Source organism: Lathyrus oleraceus, chromosome 1, assembly GCF_024323335.1.
Source record: "Lathyrus oleraceus cultivar Zhongwan6 chromosome 1, CAAS_Psat_ZW6_1.0, whole genome shotgun sequence".
Classification (NCBI taxonomy): Eukaryota; Viridiplantae; Streptophyta; class Magnoliopsida; order Fabales; family Fabaceae; genus Lathyrus; species Lathyrus oleraceus.
In genome coordinates, this window is record NC_066579.1 from 385,426,675 (window position 1) to 385,442,130 (window position 15,456).

General features: G+C 36.0%; 1 protein-coding gene across 1 annotated transcript; it reads left to right on the forward strand.

The window, feature by feature from the left end:
* The first annotated feature begins 8,688 nt into the window (after window positions 1–8,688).
* On the forward strand, window positions 8,689–14,515 carry LOC127138703 (ABC transporter C family member 14). Its single transcript, XM_051065205.1, has 11 exons — window positions 8,689–10,943; window positions 11,046–11,366; window positions 11,465–11,551; window positions 11,662–12,288; window positions 12,380–12,544; window positions 12,647–12,941; window positions 13,118–13,332; window positions 13,416–13,721; window positions 13,803–13,866; window positions 13,952–14,191; window positions 14,272–14,515. The coding sequence occupies exons 1-11, from the start codon at window positions 8,856–8,858 to the stop codon at window positions 14,364–14,366; spliced, it is 4,503 nt and encodes a 1,500-aa protein (XP_050921162.1). The 5' UTR covers window positions 8,689–8,855; the 3' UTR covers window positions 14,367–14,515.
* The last annotated feature ends 941 nt before the right edge of the window (window positions 14,516–15,456 follow it).

A 15,456-nucleotide genomic window follows, 5' to 3' on the forward strand; every position in this document is an offset into this window, starting at 1 on the left:
ACATAAAAAATATTAGTTCCTACGCGGTGCTTCAAAAAATACCACAATAGTAAAGTTTATGACCAATGAATCTAAGTAACACACTTACACTCAACTCTCAATCCAACAAAATTACCAACTCACAAACACTGAAATTCATAACCAATACAATACATGTCACACGCACAATCATAAAACCAAGAACATGCATTGTACTACCAACAACAACCACAAGAGTTTTAAAATGTGGATAGTTAAAGTTGGGTACTGGGAGAATAAAATTGAGATATTTGATTATTGTAGTAAAAAATTCAATAGAATCATCGTGATTCATATGGATGTTTTTTTGGTATTAGAGGCGAAAATACTTTGAATAGGGGTTTTATGGATGTGGCTAGATTCATGGTTCGTACAAATTGTGTGGTGGTTCTTAACGAATCGTTCAACGTTTTGATCAATGGAGTATCTTTTAGAATTAAGATGACAGAAGATTCTTATGGACCACTTTGTATTTTAGCTAAGGATCAACATGGGGAGAATGTTAATCTGAGTTCTTCCTCGGATTGTGTTAGTGTTTGGAGTAAGTACAACAGGAAGGAAGAAGACGATGAGGGGCATGTATTGGAACCAAACCCAAAGTTTTACACAAGTGGTTATGATGATATTCACATCTCTATCAGAGATGACTTGGAAGACACGCTTGCATTGGTTGATGGTTGTTCAGGAAGAAGTAGACATGATGGTTTTGTAGCGAAGGATTTAAATTCTTTTAAAAAGAAGTTTAAGCTGAGGAATGTGAAAGAAGTTATTGGGCCTATGGGAAGGAAACTGTCAAAGCTCAATAAGAGAAAGTTAGGCTTAGTAACTCCTATGGTGGTTATTTCGTCTGATGACCCGACTGAATCCTTTTCCCAACCCTTTTATTTTGATGTCCTCAAGAACAACAAAATTAGTACTTATCTTTCATCTTCGAAGCATCGTAATTTATTGAAGGAACGGTCTGAGGGTGCTGATAGTTATTCAGCAAGAACAATATTATGTTCGACCCTATTTCAAATTCTGATGTTCGACATTGTAACTTCAGATTTTGGGACAACATAGAATCTAACGTTGGGGAAAAGGTGTGGAATGAAATTTCTAATATTTGAGTGGTTACTAAAGACAAAAAGAAGGATTATTCAAAGAAAATAGCAGAAATGAAGGCAAATGATAAAGTCAGATTCAACAGCAAGTCGACGGTCTTCAATTATGCTTAATGATTATAGGGTCATTGAACATTCAATGAGGAGGCAATATCTCGAAGAGAAAGAGAATCAGCAATATTATCAATTCTGGTAAAGCAGAGATCTTTTTTATTCAAGAATCTAAACTCAAGTATGTGGATTCTTCGGTTGTTAGTAGTAATGCTAACGGGCTATCTGGTGGTATTATTACTTTGTGAAAAAAGTACTCTTTCATCCCTATATTTTATTTCAAAGGTGAAGGGTTCTTAGGGGTGAAGATGATTTGGAAGAACGACATCTATTATGTTATCAATACTTACTCAACTTGTAGCCGTATTTTAATGAGGAAGATGTGGAGTGAGTTATTGAAGATTAAGAAGCAGATGTCTGATGGATCTTGGATCATGGGGGGGGAGATTTTAATGCGAGTACTAAGTCATCAGAGAGAAAGAGAAGTCTACTTGTTAACAGAAAGTCTGAACATAGGGATTTTGAAGCTTTCATCAATGATATGAATATGGTGGATCTTCCTTGTCTTGGTAATCAATTTAGTTGGTTCAGTAGGGATGGTAAATCCATGAGTAGGATCGACAGATTTCTTTTATCGAAGGTATTATCGATAAATGAGGTGTGGTATGGAAAACAATAAGGAGGATGGATATTTTTTATCATTGCCTGATATGGTTGAAGATCAGTTCTATCAACTGGGGTCCAAAACCTTTCAAAACAAACGATAGCTGGTTCGAGAACAAATATTTTCTGAAGTTTTTCGAGAATGAGTGGAAAGAGATTATTGTGGAAGGGAGGAGTGATTTCATAATCAAATAAAAATTCAAGGCTCTGAAGGGTAGTATAAGCAGATGGAGTAAAGAGGTCTTTGGATGGTACGACTTGAAAGTCAAAGAAGGAGTGGATGAGATAAATGAGTTGGACAAACAGTTACTTGAATGTGGAGGTACTAATATGAAGGAGTTGGTTGATAGAAGATCATTAGCTTGCAAAACAATGTGGATGCATCGTTACATCAAAGACAATATGTTGATTTAAAAGGCTAGAGTGAGGTGGAACCGCAAAGGAGATCTTAACTCAAAGTTTTTTCACAAGGTAATTAAAGGGAGGGCTAGGAGGAAATTTATTGGTGTTGTTAACACAGATAAAGGTTTGGTTGATTCAATAACTGAAGTTAAGGAAGCGGTTTGGAGTTTCTTCAAGAATAAATTCACTGAACCTGAAGAGGATAGATCGTTCTTGGCAGCTTATAATTTCAAATCTCTCAACTTGGATGAAGTCATTTTTCAGGAGGCGCCTTTTTCAGATGAGGAAATGAAAGAGGCCATGTGGACTTGTGATAGATCAACGAGCTTGGGACCCGATGGTTTCAACTTTGTTTTTATTAAGAGATGTTGGGACGTTCTGAAGGAGGACATTACTAAGTTTGTGAAGGATTTTCATGGTAATGCATTCCTTCTGAAGGTTGTTGCTTTTTCTTTTTTGACGCTTATTGCTGAGGTTGCCCAACCTTACAATCTTGAAGAATATATGCATATTTTCCTTGTGGGATGCTTGTATAAGATCATTGTGAAGCTTCCTGAAACTAGGTTGAAAAAGGTTTTAGGAGGATTGGTTTCTCATTTCCAATCGGCGTTTGTTCCTGGTAGACTATTATTGGACGGGTTTTAATAGCCAATGAAGTAGTGGACTTATCTACTAGAGACAACAAGGAGTGTGTGATGTTTAAAGTATACTTTGAGAAAGCCTATGAGTGTGTTAGTTGGAATTTTCTTTGCTTTATGATGGCCGAAATGGGGTTGGGAATACTTGGATGAGGTGGATGGAAGTATGTATTTTCAATATTCATTTGTTGATATTGGTCAACGGAAGCGCTACAAAGGATTTTGAGGTGGGAAGAGGTATGAGGCAGGGAGATCCTCTATCTCCATTTCTTTTTGTGTTAGTTGCTGAAGGATTGTCAGGTATGATATCCTAGGCTTCAGAAAGGGGTGACTTCGTAGGATTTAGAGTGGAGGAGGGTCTTTCAGTAGAAATTATTTAATTTGTGGATGACACGCTAATCATATGAGGAGTAGGTTGGAAGAACTTGTGGAATATCAAAGCTATACTTATGAGATTTGGACTTGTTTTAGGTTTGAGTGTTAACTTTCTTAAAAGTAGGTTAACTGGAATTAATGTGAGTAGTCATTTTTTGGAAACAACTTCTAATTTTCTGTCCTGCAAGATTGAGGAACCAAGTTTTAACTTCTCGGGGATTCGTATTGGATCCAACCCTAGAAGGATTACAACTTGGTGTCCTTTAATTGGGAAATTTAGATTGAAGTTGGCTCTTCAGAGAGGGAGGTTCCTTACTTTTGCTGGAAGGATAACCCTTATCAACTCGGTCCTCAACAACATGCCTATCTTTTTTCTCTCGTTTTACAAAGCTCCGGTTAAAATTTGGAGAGACATAGACAAAATCAAACAGTGTTTCCTTTAAGGTGAATCGGAATTGATATCAAAGATCCATTAAGTGAAATGGGATAATGTATGTAAAAGTAAGAAGTTGAGAGGTCTTGGTATTAAGAATGTTAAAGAAATTAACTTAGCTCTGCTATCTAAATGGAGGTGAAGAACTTTAGGTGGAGAGATATCTTTATGGAAGAAAGTGTTAAAAGCAAGATATGGAGGAATTGAGCATCAAATCTTGATGGATCAAAGTTGCAATCTGAAAAGATCATCATCTTATTGGTGGAAGTACTTCTAACAAAGGTTTTTGTTTTGCAGTAAATGTTAAGTACAATCTTGGGGAGGGAACCTTGATTCCCTTTTGATTTGCTAATTAGTGTGAATTCTCTCTAGCTAGTTCTTTTCCTGACTTGTTTGATATCAGTAGTCGCGAAGATGACTTTGTGATCAATATGTGGTGTTAGATCAATAATGAATGGAGTTGGAGCGACTTTGGTATTCCTAGGGAATTGCAGAACTCTGTCTCGGAAAGAATTATTGTTCTTCAAAATTTGTTATCAATTAATCAACCAGTAGTTGGAACTTTGGATTCACTGCAATGGAGTGGTGGTGAGTGTGTCGAATATTCTTCTAGAGAAGGTTACAATTATATTTTGGAATCAAAAGACCAGGATAGGCTGGAATCTGATCATTGTCGAACGTTCGGCTTGTTGTGGAGGATTCTTGTTCTGGCGAAGATTAAAGCCTTTGGTTGGAGGATTTTCTTGAATAAAGTGGCGACGAAAGATCAACTGAAGAAAAGAGGTTTGTGCCTTCCTTTAAATGATGGAAATTGTGTAATGTGTTCTCAGTCTGAAGAGGATTTGAATCATATTTTGTTCGATTGCCTGTTTTCTTCGAAAGTGTGGGTCTTGGTGGGAGATTAGTCTGGCTGTGGTATTTCTTATGTAGGAAACACATGGAAGCACTTTCTTTCATCGTGTGAGATGACATACAACCAAGCTAGGAAGGGAAAATCGGGTTTAATTTGGTTGGCGGTTGTTTGGAGTATTTTGAAGGTTAAGAATTATATCATTTTCAACAACGCCAAGTGTAATTTGAACGATATTTTTGAAAATATTAAATTTTTAGTTTTAAAACTGTCTTGCATAGGAGAAATTCCTTACTCCAACTCTAACTTTTATGATTTTAGTATGTCTCCTTTTGCTTATGCTAGTTGATCTTGGTTGAGAATCTCTTCTTTTATATTGAGTGTTTGTGTAATGGGTGAGAGTATAACTTGTACTCTATATCAATAATTTTTTTTAAAATAATCAAAATTTTCAAATATATTTTCAAAATAACCACTATTTCAAGTTATTTACCAATATAACCACTTTTCATATCCCTCTAAAGCATGCATGTTGCCATCTAACCAAGACGCCAATTAGAATGGCACATGCATACAGATTAAGCCAATGCAATTTACGCATGCTTTATGACATGAAGAGCATGCGTCATTGCATGTGGCACATGCTTTGAATATTAATTTTTTTTTATAATTTTTTTTATGTTATACTTATATAAAATTGAAATAAAAAGGTAAATGAAAAATAATTAATAATATTATGATATAAAGCTAGAATACACAACAATTCACAAGACAATCAATGACCCACCCGATTAAAACGCCCCCTATTCCACATCCTAACGTGTTAGCCTGCCTTCAAGGTCTCCCACAATTTTCCTGAGGTGTTTGGGGGTCTTTGAGTGCTGAAATAATGCAATGGTGGCTGGTGTGAAGGTCTGTTGGAAGGTTCAGCGGTATTTGACAAATTTGTCATCATTTATCCTCAATAGTTGGGGGTGTTTCCGTCAATGATGTTGCCGTAATTGAGTTTGGTGCCCATGTTGTCGTAGTTGGGTCGTTGTGGTTGGGTTGTTCGTGGACGGTATGGTTGCCCGAATTGGGACATTGAATCATTTTGGAAACAAAGCAATGGTTATTACGGTGTAATAAAGTCAAATAATGGTTGGGTATTATGGCGATGGGATGTTTGGGTGTTCATTAGTGGGGGGCTATGGTGGGATGAGGTTGAATCGTATGAATCATTTAGGCTATAGAGAAATATGATGGCTGTGTATGGTTGTTGGTGGTAAGGGTTTGGTTCCTGGTTTTGAGTTCGGGTGTGTGGTATGAATTGATCGCGAGGTTGGGTGTTTGATGGTTCTATGTATATGGTATGGTGATGGTGTGAAGTTGGTCGTTGGGTTTGGATGGTTTGACATTGTTCTTGGGTTTGGTAAGGGTGTCGGGTTGGTTGTTGGGCGAGGATTTATTGTTGGCGTATGACGACGAAGCTCGTTGGCATGGATCAATCAATCCGTTGATTCGTCACAGGTGTTTTGTGAAACTGATGACGACGAACAAGCTGAAGTCGATGTTGTTGACGAGGAAGAAGAAGAAGATGAGTTATTGGTTGATGAAATGGTGAATGATGAAATTGTCGGCCACCAGCAAGAGCCATTACCAACTAGTCATGTATAGTATCCACCTCAACACATGACAAGCTTGAATTTGGGTGCAGATGAACCTTTGTTAGATATATTTCACAATCCTTATGTGCAAATTCAAGGATCATTGAAAGAAGGAGACAAATTTCATACTAAAGAAAATTGTGTCAAATCCATTAAAAAGTATCAAATGGAATTATCAGTTGATTATAGGGTTGAACGAACTAATGCAACAAGGTATAAGATCTATTGTCATAATGAGTTCTGCCTGTTCCGATTGTCAGCATCTTATCGGAAAAAATCTCCAATTGCACGTTGCTCCTCAACCTAACTTATGTTTGATCTCAGACAGATGTCAATCAATTATGAGTGCCTATAAAAACATTGATAATGGCTGGTAGAATCCTTCTTTGACGCATGTCTACTGCATTAGACATATCGCTAAAAATTTCATGCGGGAGATCAAAGACAAAACGCTGCGGAAGAAGGTTGTCAATGCAGGATATACATTAACAGAACCTTCCTACAAACACTATCGTGAAGACATCAGATTGTCAAATACAGATGCAGTAAGGTGGTTCGACAATATTCCATTTGGAGAAGTGGACTAGGGGATACGACAACGGTTAATGATGGGGCCACATGACAACAAATCTCATGGAATCAATGAACTTTGTATTCAAAGGAATTTGAAACCTACCAATAATCACTTTAGTGCAAGTAACCTATTTTAGGTTAGGGGCGTTGTTTGAGATTAGACGTTCCAAATGTAGTTCAGTGTTATAATCTGGGCAGTTGTTCATTGATGCTTCAATGAAATTCATTAAAAAGGAACCTGACAAAGCTAACACACATAAGGTCACAATGTTTGATTGTACTAAAGGTTGGTGCAGTATTGTTGAGTCAATGGATCATAATGAAGGCATGTCGATGGGACAATATCGAGTGGAACTAGATAGAGGTTGATGCGACTGCGAAAAGTTCCAAGCCTTTCGTATGCACTACTCCCATGTCATAACAGCGTTCAAAGGTTCAACATGATTCTTCCAAATTACTATCCGCCATTTAAAAAGTCATAAACCTATACAATATTTATAAAATTAGCTTTTTAGTGGTATTAAAAGAGGATTATTAGCCTGCATATCAAGGGGACATACTCTAGCACAATGAAATAATGTGAAGAAAGAAAAAGGTCCGCCCAAACAACACATGTATTCAAACCGAAATGGATACGACGAACAAAATGGTGAAATTATACAATTCATGTCGCCGGCTCGATCATAATCGTACAAACTGTCCTAGTGTTGAACCAAGCACAACAACATAATTTAAATTGTAACTCTTTTGCTATATATTGAAAATAACATTCATTTCATAAATATCATAAGATTCAGATACAATAACTTGAAAACAACAACTAAACAATAATTTAAACAACAATTAAACAATAATTAAACAACAATACAAACAACTACAATAATAAAATAACATCACAAACAAATACAACAAATAAACAACATAACTACGTGATTACAACCATCAAAATAATTTTGTGAGAAGTATACATCATCATGTGAACGTCTTTGTCAATTTTAACATTCACCCAGAAACGAACTTCTTCATTTTGGTTGAATGTGGTATCAAGCCATTGAGTTCTTCTGATCATTTCACCCTCTGCAATTTCTCCATCTAACCAACGGTTCAAGGTCATGTTAAGATGTTCAAACGTATCTACATTCCAAAGTTGGATCTTCATCGGAGGTTGCGCTGTTGAAAAAATTAAATCAAAATTTCTCTTGTGAATATAAGGACACGTATATGAAGACCTTTTAAAGAAATATGGAAGGAGAATGAAGAAAATGGAAGGAGATAGTAATAAGATGTGTGAAAAATTATGGGAGGGTGATGTTGTATTTATATAAGTGGTGCGTAGAAGTTGTAGCCACATGCATTGACGTCTCTACTAAATGGACTATGCATGCACCATTGCATGTGACACATTGGACACACATGCGTCACTCCTAGTTGCGACATGAACATTCATGCGCCAATGCAAATGACTCATATGTCCAATAATTTCATTATATGCGTCAATACAAATGATGTCTTGATTAATTTTTTTTGAAAAAATAGTTATATTGATAAATATTTTAAAATAATGATTATTTTGATATTATTTTTTTAAAAAAGATCCTATATCAATTCATCTTGCTTTTAAAAAAAATGAATGTTTTTTAATCTTTCAATAGGATTCTAAAAATACAACCTCCATTCAATCTACCAACCACCGATATAAAGATCAAGATATTTAAAAAGTAGTACATGACATGTCTCGCTTTGCACTGAAGAGTCTTACCCACCCGCGCGAATAAAGCCAACTATCATTAACTTCACCTCCGTACTGTGAAGGCCCCACTCCTTTAAATGTTGGAGAAAATTTTATGTGGAGTACTATGATACTAGTAGTAGTGTAGTTGTGTTCAAATAGAGACCTCAATCAATAGCATACACCAACATTTGTATATTGAAATTTTACTAAATAAATTAAAATAAACTTGTCGGGTCAGTTCAGATTATGCACCTAAATCAACAAAAAGCAAAACTTTTCTCTTTATAAACACTCAAACGCTGAGTTCATACATTCCATGATTATAATACACCGAGACAGTTACATATGTAACATCACATAATCTTTTAACAATGTCTTCTTCTTCTTGGCTAACTTCACCTTCATGCACCCTTTGGCCTATAGATTCATCTTCCTCTACACCAAACCTCATGCTTCAATGGTTAACCTTTCTTTTTCTATCTCCATGTCCTCAAAGACTTGTTCTTTCTGCTATTGATTCATTGTTTTTGCTCTCTCTCTTAGCCTTTGCTGCTCACAAGCTTTACTCAAGATTCAACTCATCTTCCAACTCTACCTCCTCAATCACAAAACCACTTCTGCAGGAGAAAGATTCTGACTATAGAATCACTTTTTGGTTCAAATTATCTTTCTTGGTAACTATCCTTTTGGCTGTAACTTATACTGTTCTAGGAGTCTTGGCTTTTATGCAAACCAACTTTGCTTCATGGAAACTAATTGAAGCACTTTTTCGGTTGTTTCAAGCAATAACCAACATAGTGATAGTGATTTTAATGATACATGAGAGAAAGTTCAAATTTTCCAAACACCCTTTATCATTAAGAATCTATTGGATAGCAAACTTTGTGGTTGCTACTTTGTTTGCTGCTTCAGCTATTGTTCGAATAGTAACTGTTGGTGAAGCAAATTTGGAACTTAGTTTGAGAATAGATGACATATTCTCATTGATTAATTTTCCATTATCTGTGTTCTTTTTTGTGATAACTATAAAAGGGTCATCAGGGATTCATGTGATAAGAATATCTGATGAAGGCGCAATATATCCATTGATTTCGAGGGATAGAACTTTGAGTCCTTATGCTTGTTCTTCAATTTTATCCAAATCAGTTTGGTTATGGATAAACCCTTTGCTTAATAAAGGTTACAAAACACCCCTTAACCTAGAAGATGTTCCTTCACTCCCTCTTGAATTTAGAGCAGAAAAAATGTCTGAACTTTTTCAAAACAATTGGCCTAAACCAGATGGAAATAGTAAGCATCCTGTTGGACTAACCCTTCTCAGGTGTTTTTGGAAACACTTAGCTTTCACTGCTTTCCTTTCAATCGTTAAGCTTTGTCTTATATATGTCGGTCCATTGTTGATTCAGAGTTTTATTGATTTCACATCAAGGAAAGATAGTACTCTCGGTGAAGGTATTGTTTTGATATCGATCCTTTTTGCAGCGAAATCGGTTGAAGTACTTTGTGCCCATCAGTACAACTTCCACTCTCAGAAACTTGGCATGCTTATTCGCTCAAGCATAATCACTTCAGTTTACAAAAAGGGTTTAAGGTTGTCGAGTTCTTCAAGACAAACTCATGGAACGGGACAGATTGTGAATCACATGGCTGTAGATGCTCAACAACTCTCAGATATGATGATGCAGATTCATCCTATATGGTTGATGCCATTGCAAGTTACTGCTGCACTGACTCTTATATATAGATATATTGGTGTATCTGCTCTTGCTGCATTTCTTGGAACTGCCGTAGTTTATCTTTTCTCGACATATCGATTTAAGAGTTGTAATGGTTTCCAGTCTCAGATAATGACGAGCCGCGATTTGAGACTGAAGGCGACGAATGAGTTGCTTAACAATATGCGCGTGATTAAGTTTCAAGCGTGGGAAGAGTATTTCGATAACAAAATTCGACAGTTTCGTGAAGCCGAGCATGGATGGATTGGGAAATTCTTGTACAATTTTGCTGTTAACTATGGAGTATTGTGTGCTACGCCATTAATTGTATCTTTTCTTACCTTTGGAACTGCAACTTTAATCGGAATTCCTTTGAACCCTGGCACTGTTTTCACAATAACTTCGATTATCAAGATACTTCAAGAGCCTTTGAGGACTTTTTCTCAGGCTCTTGTTTGTGTTTCTCAAGCAACAATATCTTTAGGGAGGTTGGATGAGTTCTTGACAAGCAAGGAAATGGATGAGAATGCAGTGCAAAAAGAGGAGAATTGTGACGATGATGTAGCTGTGGAGATAAAAGATGGGAAATTCTCGTGGGATGATAATGATGAGAAAGATGCTTTGAGAGTTGAAGAGTTGGTAATTAAGAAAGGGAATCATGCTGCTGTTGTAGGAACTGTTGGTTCAGGCAAGTCTTCATTATTGGCTTCTTTGTTGGGAGAAATGTTCAAGATCTCAGGAAAGGTACATATGCTTGCTTTGGATTATTAATCTGTGAATGTTGTTCTGTGAAGATTTACTTAAATCTTTAACATTTGTCATTTAATTACTTATAAAATCCTACAGGTTAGAGTTTGTGGAACAACAGCGTATGTAGCACAAACATCATGGATTCAGAATGCAACCATCAAAGAAAACATATTGTTTGGCTTACCAATCAACATCGACAAATACAAGGAAACTTTAAGAGTGTGCTGTCTTGAGAAGGATCTTGAAATGATGGAATATGGTGATGAAACCGAGATTGGAGAGCGCGGAATTAACCTCAGCGGTGGTCAGAAACAACGCATACAACTTGCTAGAGCTGTATATCAGGACACTGACATCTATCTCCTTGACGATGTATTCAGTGCTGTTGATGCTCAAACAGGATCTTATATTTTTAAGGTAAGCACAAACCTATAGTTTTAAGTTTCAAACAATGCATTATAGCATCATTTTAAATTTCTAATACAAATCACAGCTGATTCTCCATGTTTTTGCAGGAATGTATCATGGGAACTCTCAAAGATAAGACTGTTTTACTTGTAACCCACCAAGTTGATTTCTTGCATAATGTTGACTCTATAATGGTATGCACATGTTCACAAGTCCCTAAAATGTTTTACTTTTTCTGTATATGATGGTTTAATTCAATATCTCCCAAGCATCTTACCAATATATTTTGATACAATCTTTGAAGGTGATGCGTGAAGGAAGAGTAGTGCAAAGTGGAAAGTATGATGAACTTCTCAAAGCTGGCCTAGATTTTGGTGCACTTGTGGCAGCTCATGAATCCTCTATGGAAATGGCAGAAACAGGTGACAAAACTAGTGATGATTCACCTCAATCTCCAAAACTTGCCCGCATTGCATCGAAAGAAAAAGAAAGCGGAGGTGAAAAACAGTCTTCTCAAGATCAATCTAAGTCCGGTGATAAGACTGCAGCAAAGCTCATTGAAGACGAGGGAAGAGAAACTGGAAATGTGAGCCTTAAAGTATACAAACAATATTTCACAGAAGCGTATGGATGGTGGGGAATAGCACTTGTAGTAGCAATGTCAGCGGGTTGGGTGTTGTCATTTTTGGCTGGTGACTATTGGCTAGCAATTGCTACAGCAGATGGTTCTGGCATTCCTTCATTTACTTTCATTTCTGTCTACACTGTTATAGTTGTTATTGCATGCATAGTTGTTATAGTAAGAGCTTTCGTGTATACATATTTGGGTTTAAAGACATCTCAAAGCTTTTTCATTGGAATGCTTCAAAGTATCCTTCATGCACCAATGTCATTCTTTGATACCACTCCTTCTGGCAGAATTTTGAGTCGTGTGAGTTTCATTCAACATCCCTTTTAATGTTTGGTTTATGCTTTAGTGGTGTTTGGATTTGCTAACTCTACTCTTGTTATGAATTGTTTAGGTATCTACTGATCTACTTTCGGTTGATATAACAATCCCAATGTTAGCAAACTTTGTAATGATAACATACTTATCATTACTCAGTATCATCATTGTCACATGCCAGAATTCTTGGGTGACTGTCTTTCTCTTAATTCCACTGGTTTGGCTCTACAACTGGTATAGGGTATGATAGACCTACTCCAATTTAAATTTTCAGCAATACTATATAGTAATGTTATCTTGCAACTTGGTCCTATTTTGATACTTAAATTGTTCTGCTTTACAGAAATACTATCTTGCAACTTCTAGGGAATTGACTCGTCTTGATTCAATCACAAAAGCTCCGGTGATTCATCACTTTTCGGAGACCCTTTCTGGTGTTATGACAATCCGTAGCTTAAGAAAGCAAAATGAATTTTGTGATGAAAATATTGAGAGGGTGAATGCAAGTCTAAGAATGGATTTCCATAACAATGGTGCAAATGAATGGCTTGGTTTTCGCTTGGACTACATGGCAGTGATTTTCCTTTGTATTGCCACCTTTTGTATGATCTTTTTGCCAAGTGCTATTGTAAAGCCAGGTAGAATCCCTTTCATCATCTTTTCATTTAACAAATTTTTAGATCGCCACCACGGCATTGGTTGCAGTTGGTTCTTGAACCAGTGCATGAAGATGTTTTAATATCTCTATGGCCGAATTAGACTATTTCGCACAATATAACAAGAACTAAGGCTTTGTTTGGTTGAAATTTTACAGAATATGTTGGTATGTCTCTATCCTATGGCCTGTCTCTGAGTGGACTTTTGTCATTTTCCATAACTATGAGTTGCAATATTGAGAACAAAATGGTTTCAGTTGAGAGGATAAAGCAGTTTACTAACCTCTCATCAGAAGCTCCATGGAAAATAGCTGATAAGTCTCCGCCTCAGAATTGGCCTAGTCATGGAACTATAGAGTTAAATAATTTACAGGTATATATTGTAATCACAATGGCCTATTACACATATATTGTTTGCAAGATTAAATAATTTAATATATGAAATTGTTTGAGCAGGTTAGGTACAGGCCAAATACTCCTCTAGTTCTTAAAGGAGTCTCTCTAACCATTGAAGGCGGAGAAAAAGTTGGCGTTGTTGGGCGTACAGGAAGTGGAAAATCAACACTGATCCAAGTTTTATTTAGGTTGATTGAGCCTTCCGCTGGGAATATAATGATTGATGGTATCAACATTTCCAGTGTTGGCCTTCATGATTTGAGGTCGCGTTTTGGAATTATTCCACAAGATCCTGTCCTCTTTCAAGGAACAGTTAGAAGCAACATTGATCCTCTTGGATTGTATTCAGAAGATGAAATTTGGAAGGTATATATATAGATATTTCATGTAGGAGGGAACTTGAGTTAATAATAACTAATAACTTAATGTTTATTTGTGTTGCTGCAGAGTCTTGAGCGGTGTCAATTGAAAGAAGTGGTGGCTGCAAAGCCCGAGAAACTCGAGGCTTTAGGTGATCATATACACTCATTTTTGAATAGGTTAATGGAATTTGATAAGAAAATATGATCTGAAATATGTAAACTATTTTTTGTTAGTGGTTGATGGTGGAGACAATTGGAGTGTTGGACAAAGGCAGCTTCTATGTTTGGGAAGGATAATGCTAAAACGCAGCAGAATATTATTCATGGATGAAGCAACTGCATCGGTTGATTCACAAACCGATGTTGTAATACAAAAGATCATCAGAGAGGATTTTGCAGATCGTACGATCATTAGCATTGCTCACAGAATACCAACAGTTATGGATTGTGACAAGGTTTTGGTCATAGACGCAGGTATGTACTTTATGTTATTAATAAAGAAATGCATAGTTATTTAGATAGGAGTAATAGTAATGAATGAATTTGTGTGGCAGGTTTGGCAAAGGAATATGAGAAACCATCACGTTTGCTTGAAAGGGCTTCACTTTTTGCAGCATTGGTTAAAGAGTATTCCAATAGATCAACTTAGTTGTTTTTTTTTCTTATTATGAAACTTCTATCTTTATCGTAGTTTTATATAATTTGAGTGGGATAATTGTAAAATTCTTTTGATACCTTTCTTTGTATTTGATAGTATATATAATTATGGTCTATAAAATTAGTATTATTGAGTATTTATCTTCACACCTCCCAATTAAATCTGACACACAATCCCTGTATAGAGCGAAATGACCATGATACCCTTGTAAAAATTCAGGAAAATTTGAAATTTTCAGTTTTATATCGGAAATTTTATGAATTTATTTGTTTTTACCGCTGTTGTAATACAAGTATCGTTAATTTCAAATTTCTGAAAGGCATGTATCGGAAATTTTAAAATTTTCGGAAGAGTTATACCGAAAATAATGACTTTTGCGTAAAATGGTTAAAAGTCTAGAAATTTTTGAATTTTTGATATATAGGAAATTTCAAATTATGCCAAATTTCCAGTATATTTCCAGAATTCTCAAAAACATGAATTTCCAATGTTTTTGGGGCAAAAGTCTGCATAAATTGTTCTATTAAAAAATCATCACATATAATAGATACATATTTATCATAAAAGTTGTTCTACGTACAAGATTACAACACTACTTAGGATGATTTCCTAACTTCATCTTCCCATACCTAATCTGTCCTACATATGATGATTCTCATTCTTTTGCATATTCAGTACAGTTATGTCTCCAACGGTCAATGACGGGTGGCAATGGACTATCAGTTTTCAAATTTACCTGAACCCAATGATTGTCATTGACAAAACCAACAACAATAATTTTATGTCTGCTCGTATACATAGGTGGTGCCAATGTAAGAGGGAAACATGTAATGTTAAGTCTCTTTAACAAGTAGACAAATACGACATTATACATACTAGCAATAGGGTAACCCACATCAGGAATTGTCATCCATTTTTCTCGATCCTACAAATCCAAGTGTTCTACTTTTAAGACCTTTATAACTTCTGAGACTGTGTCATAAAACAAATTGGAAAACAATTTAGGGTGTTGATGAACTTGAGTATCTAATTGTGTCTGAACCAACGACCATGACTCTTTGCCCCATCCAAGTAAAGTTAC

What these genes read in the sequence shown, in the direction of transcription:
- LOC127138703 (XM_051065205.1), top strand. Translation starts at nt 8,856, where the DNA reads ATGTCTTCTTCTTCTTGGCTAACTTCACCTTCATGCACCCTTTGGCCT. An exon ending in GGCTCTACAACTGGTATAGG is followed by an intron (nt 12,545 to 12,646) that starts GTATGATAGACC and finishes TCTGCTTTACAG; the next exon opens with AAATACTATCTTGCAACTTC. An exon ending in CAGAAGATGAAATTTGGAAG is followed by an intron (nt 13,722 to 13,802) that starts GTATATATATAG and finishes GTGTTGCTGCAG; the next exon opens with AGTCTTGAGCGGTGTCAATT.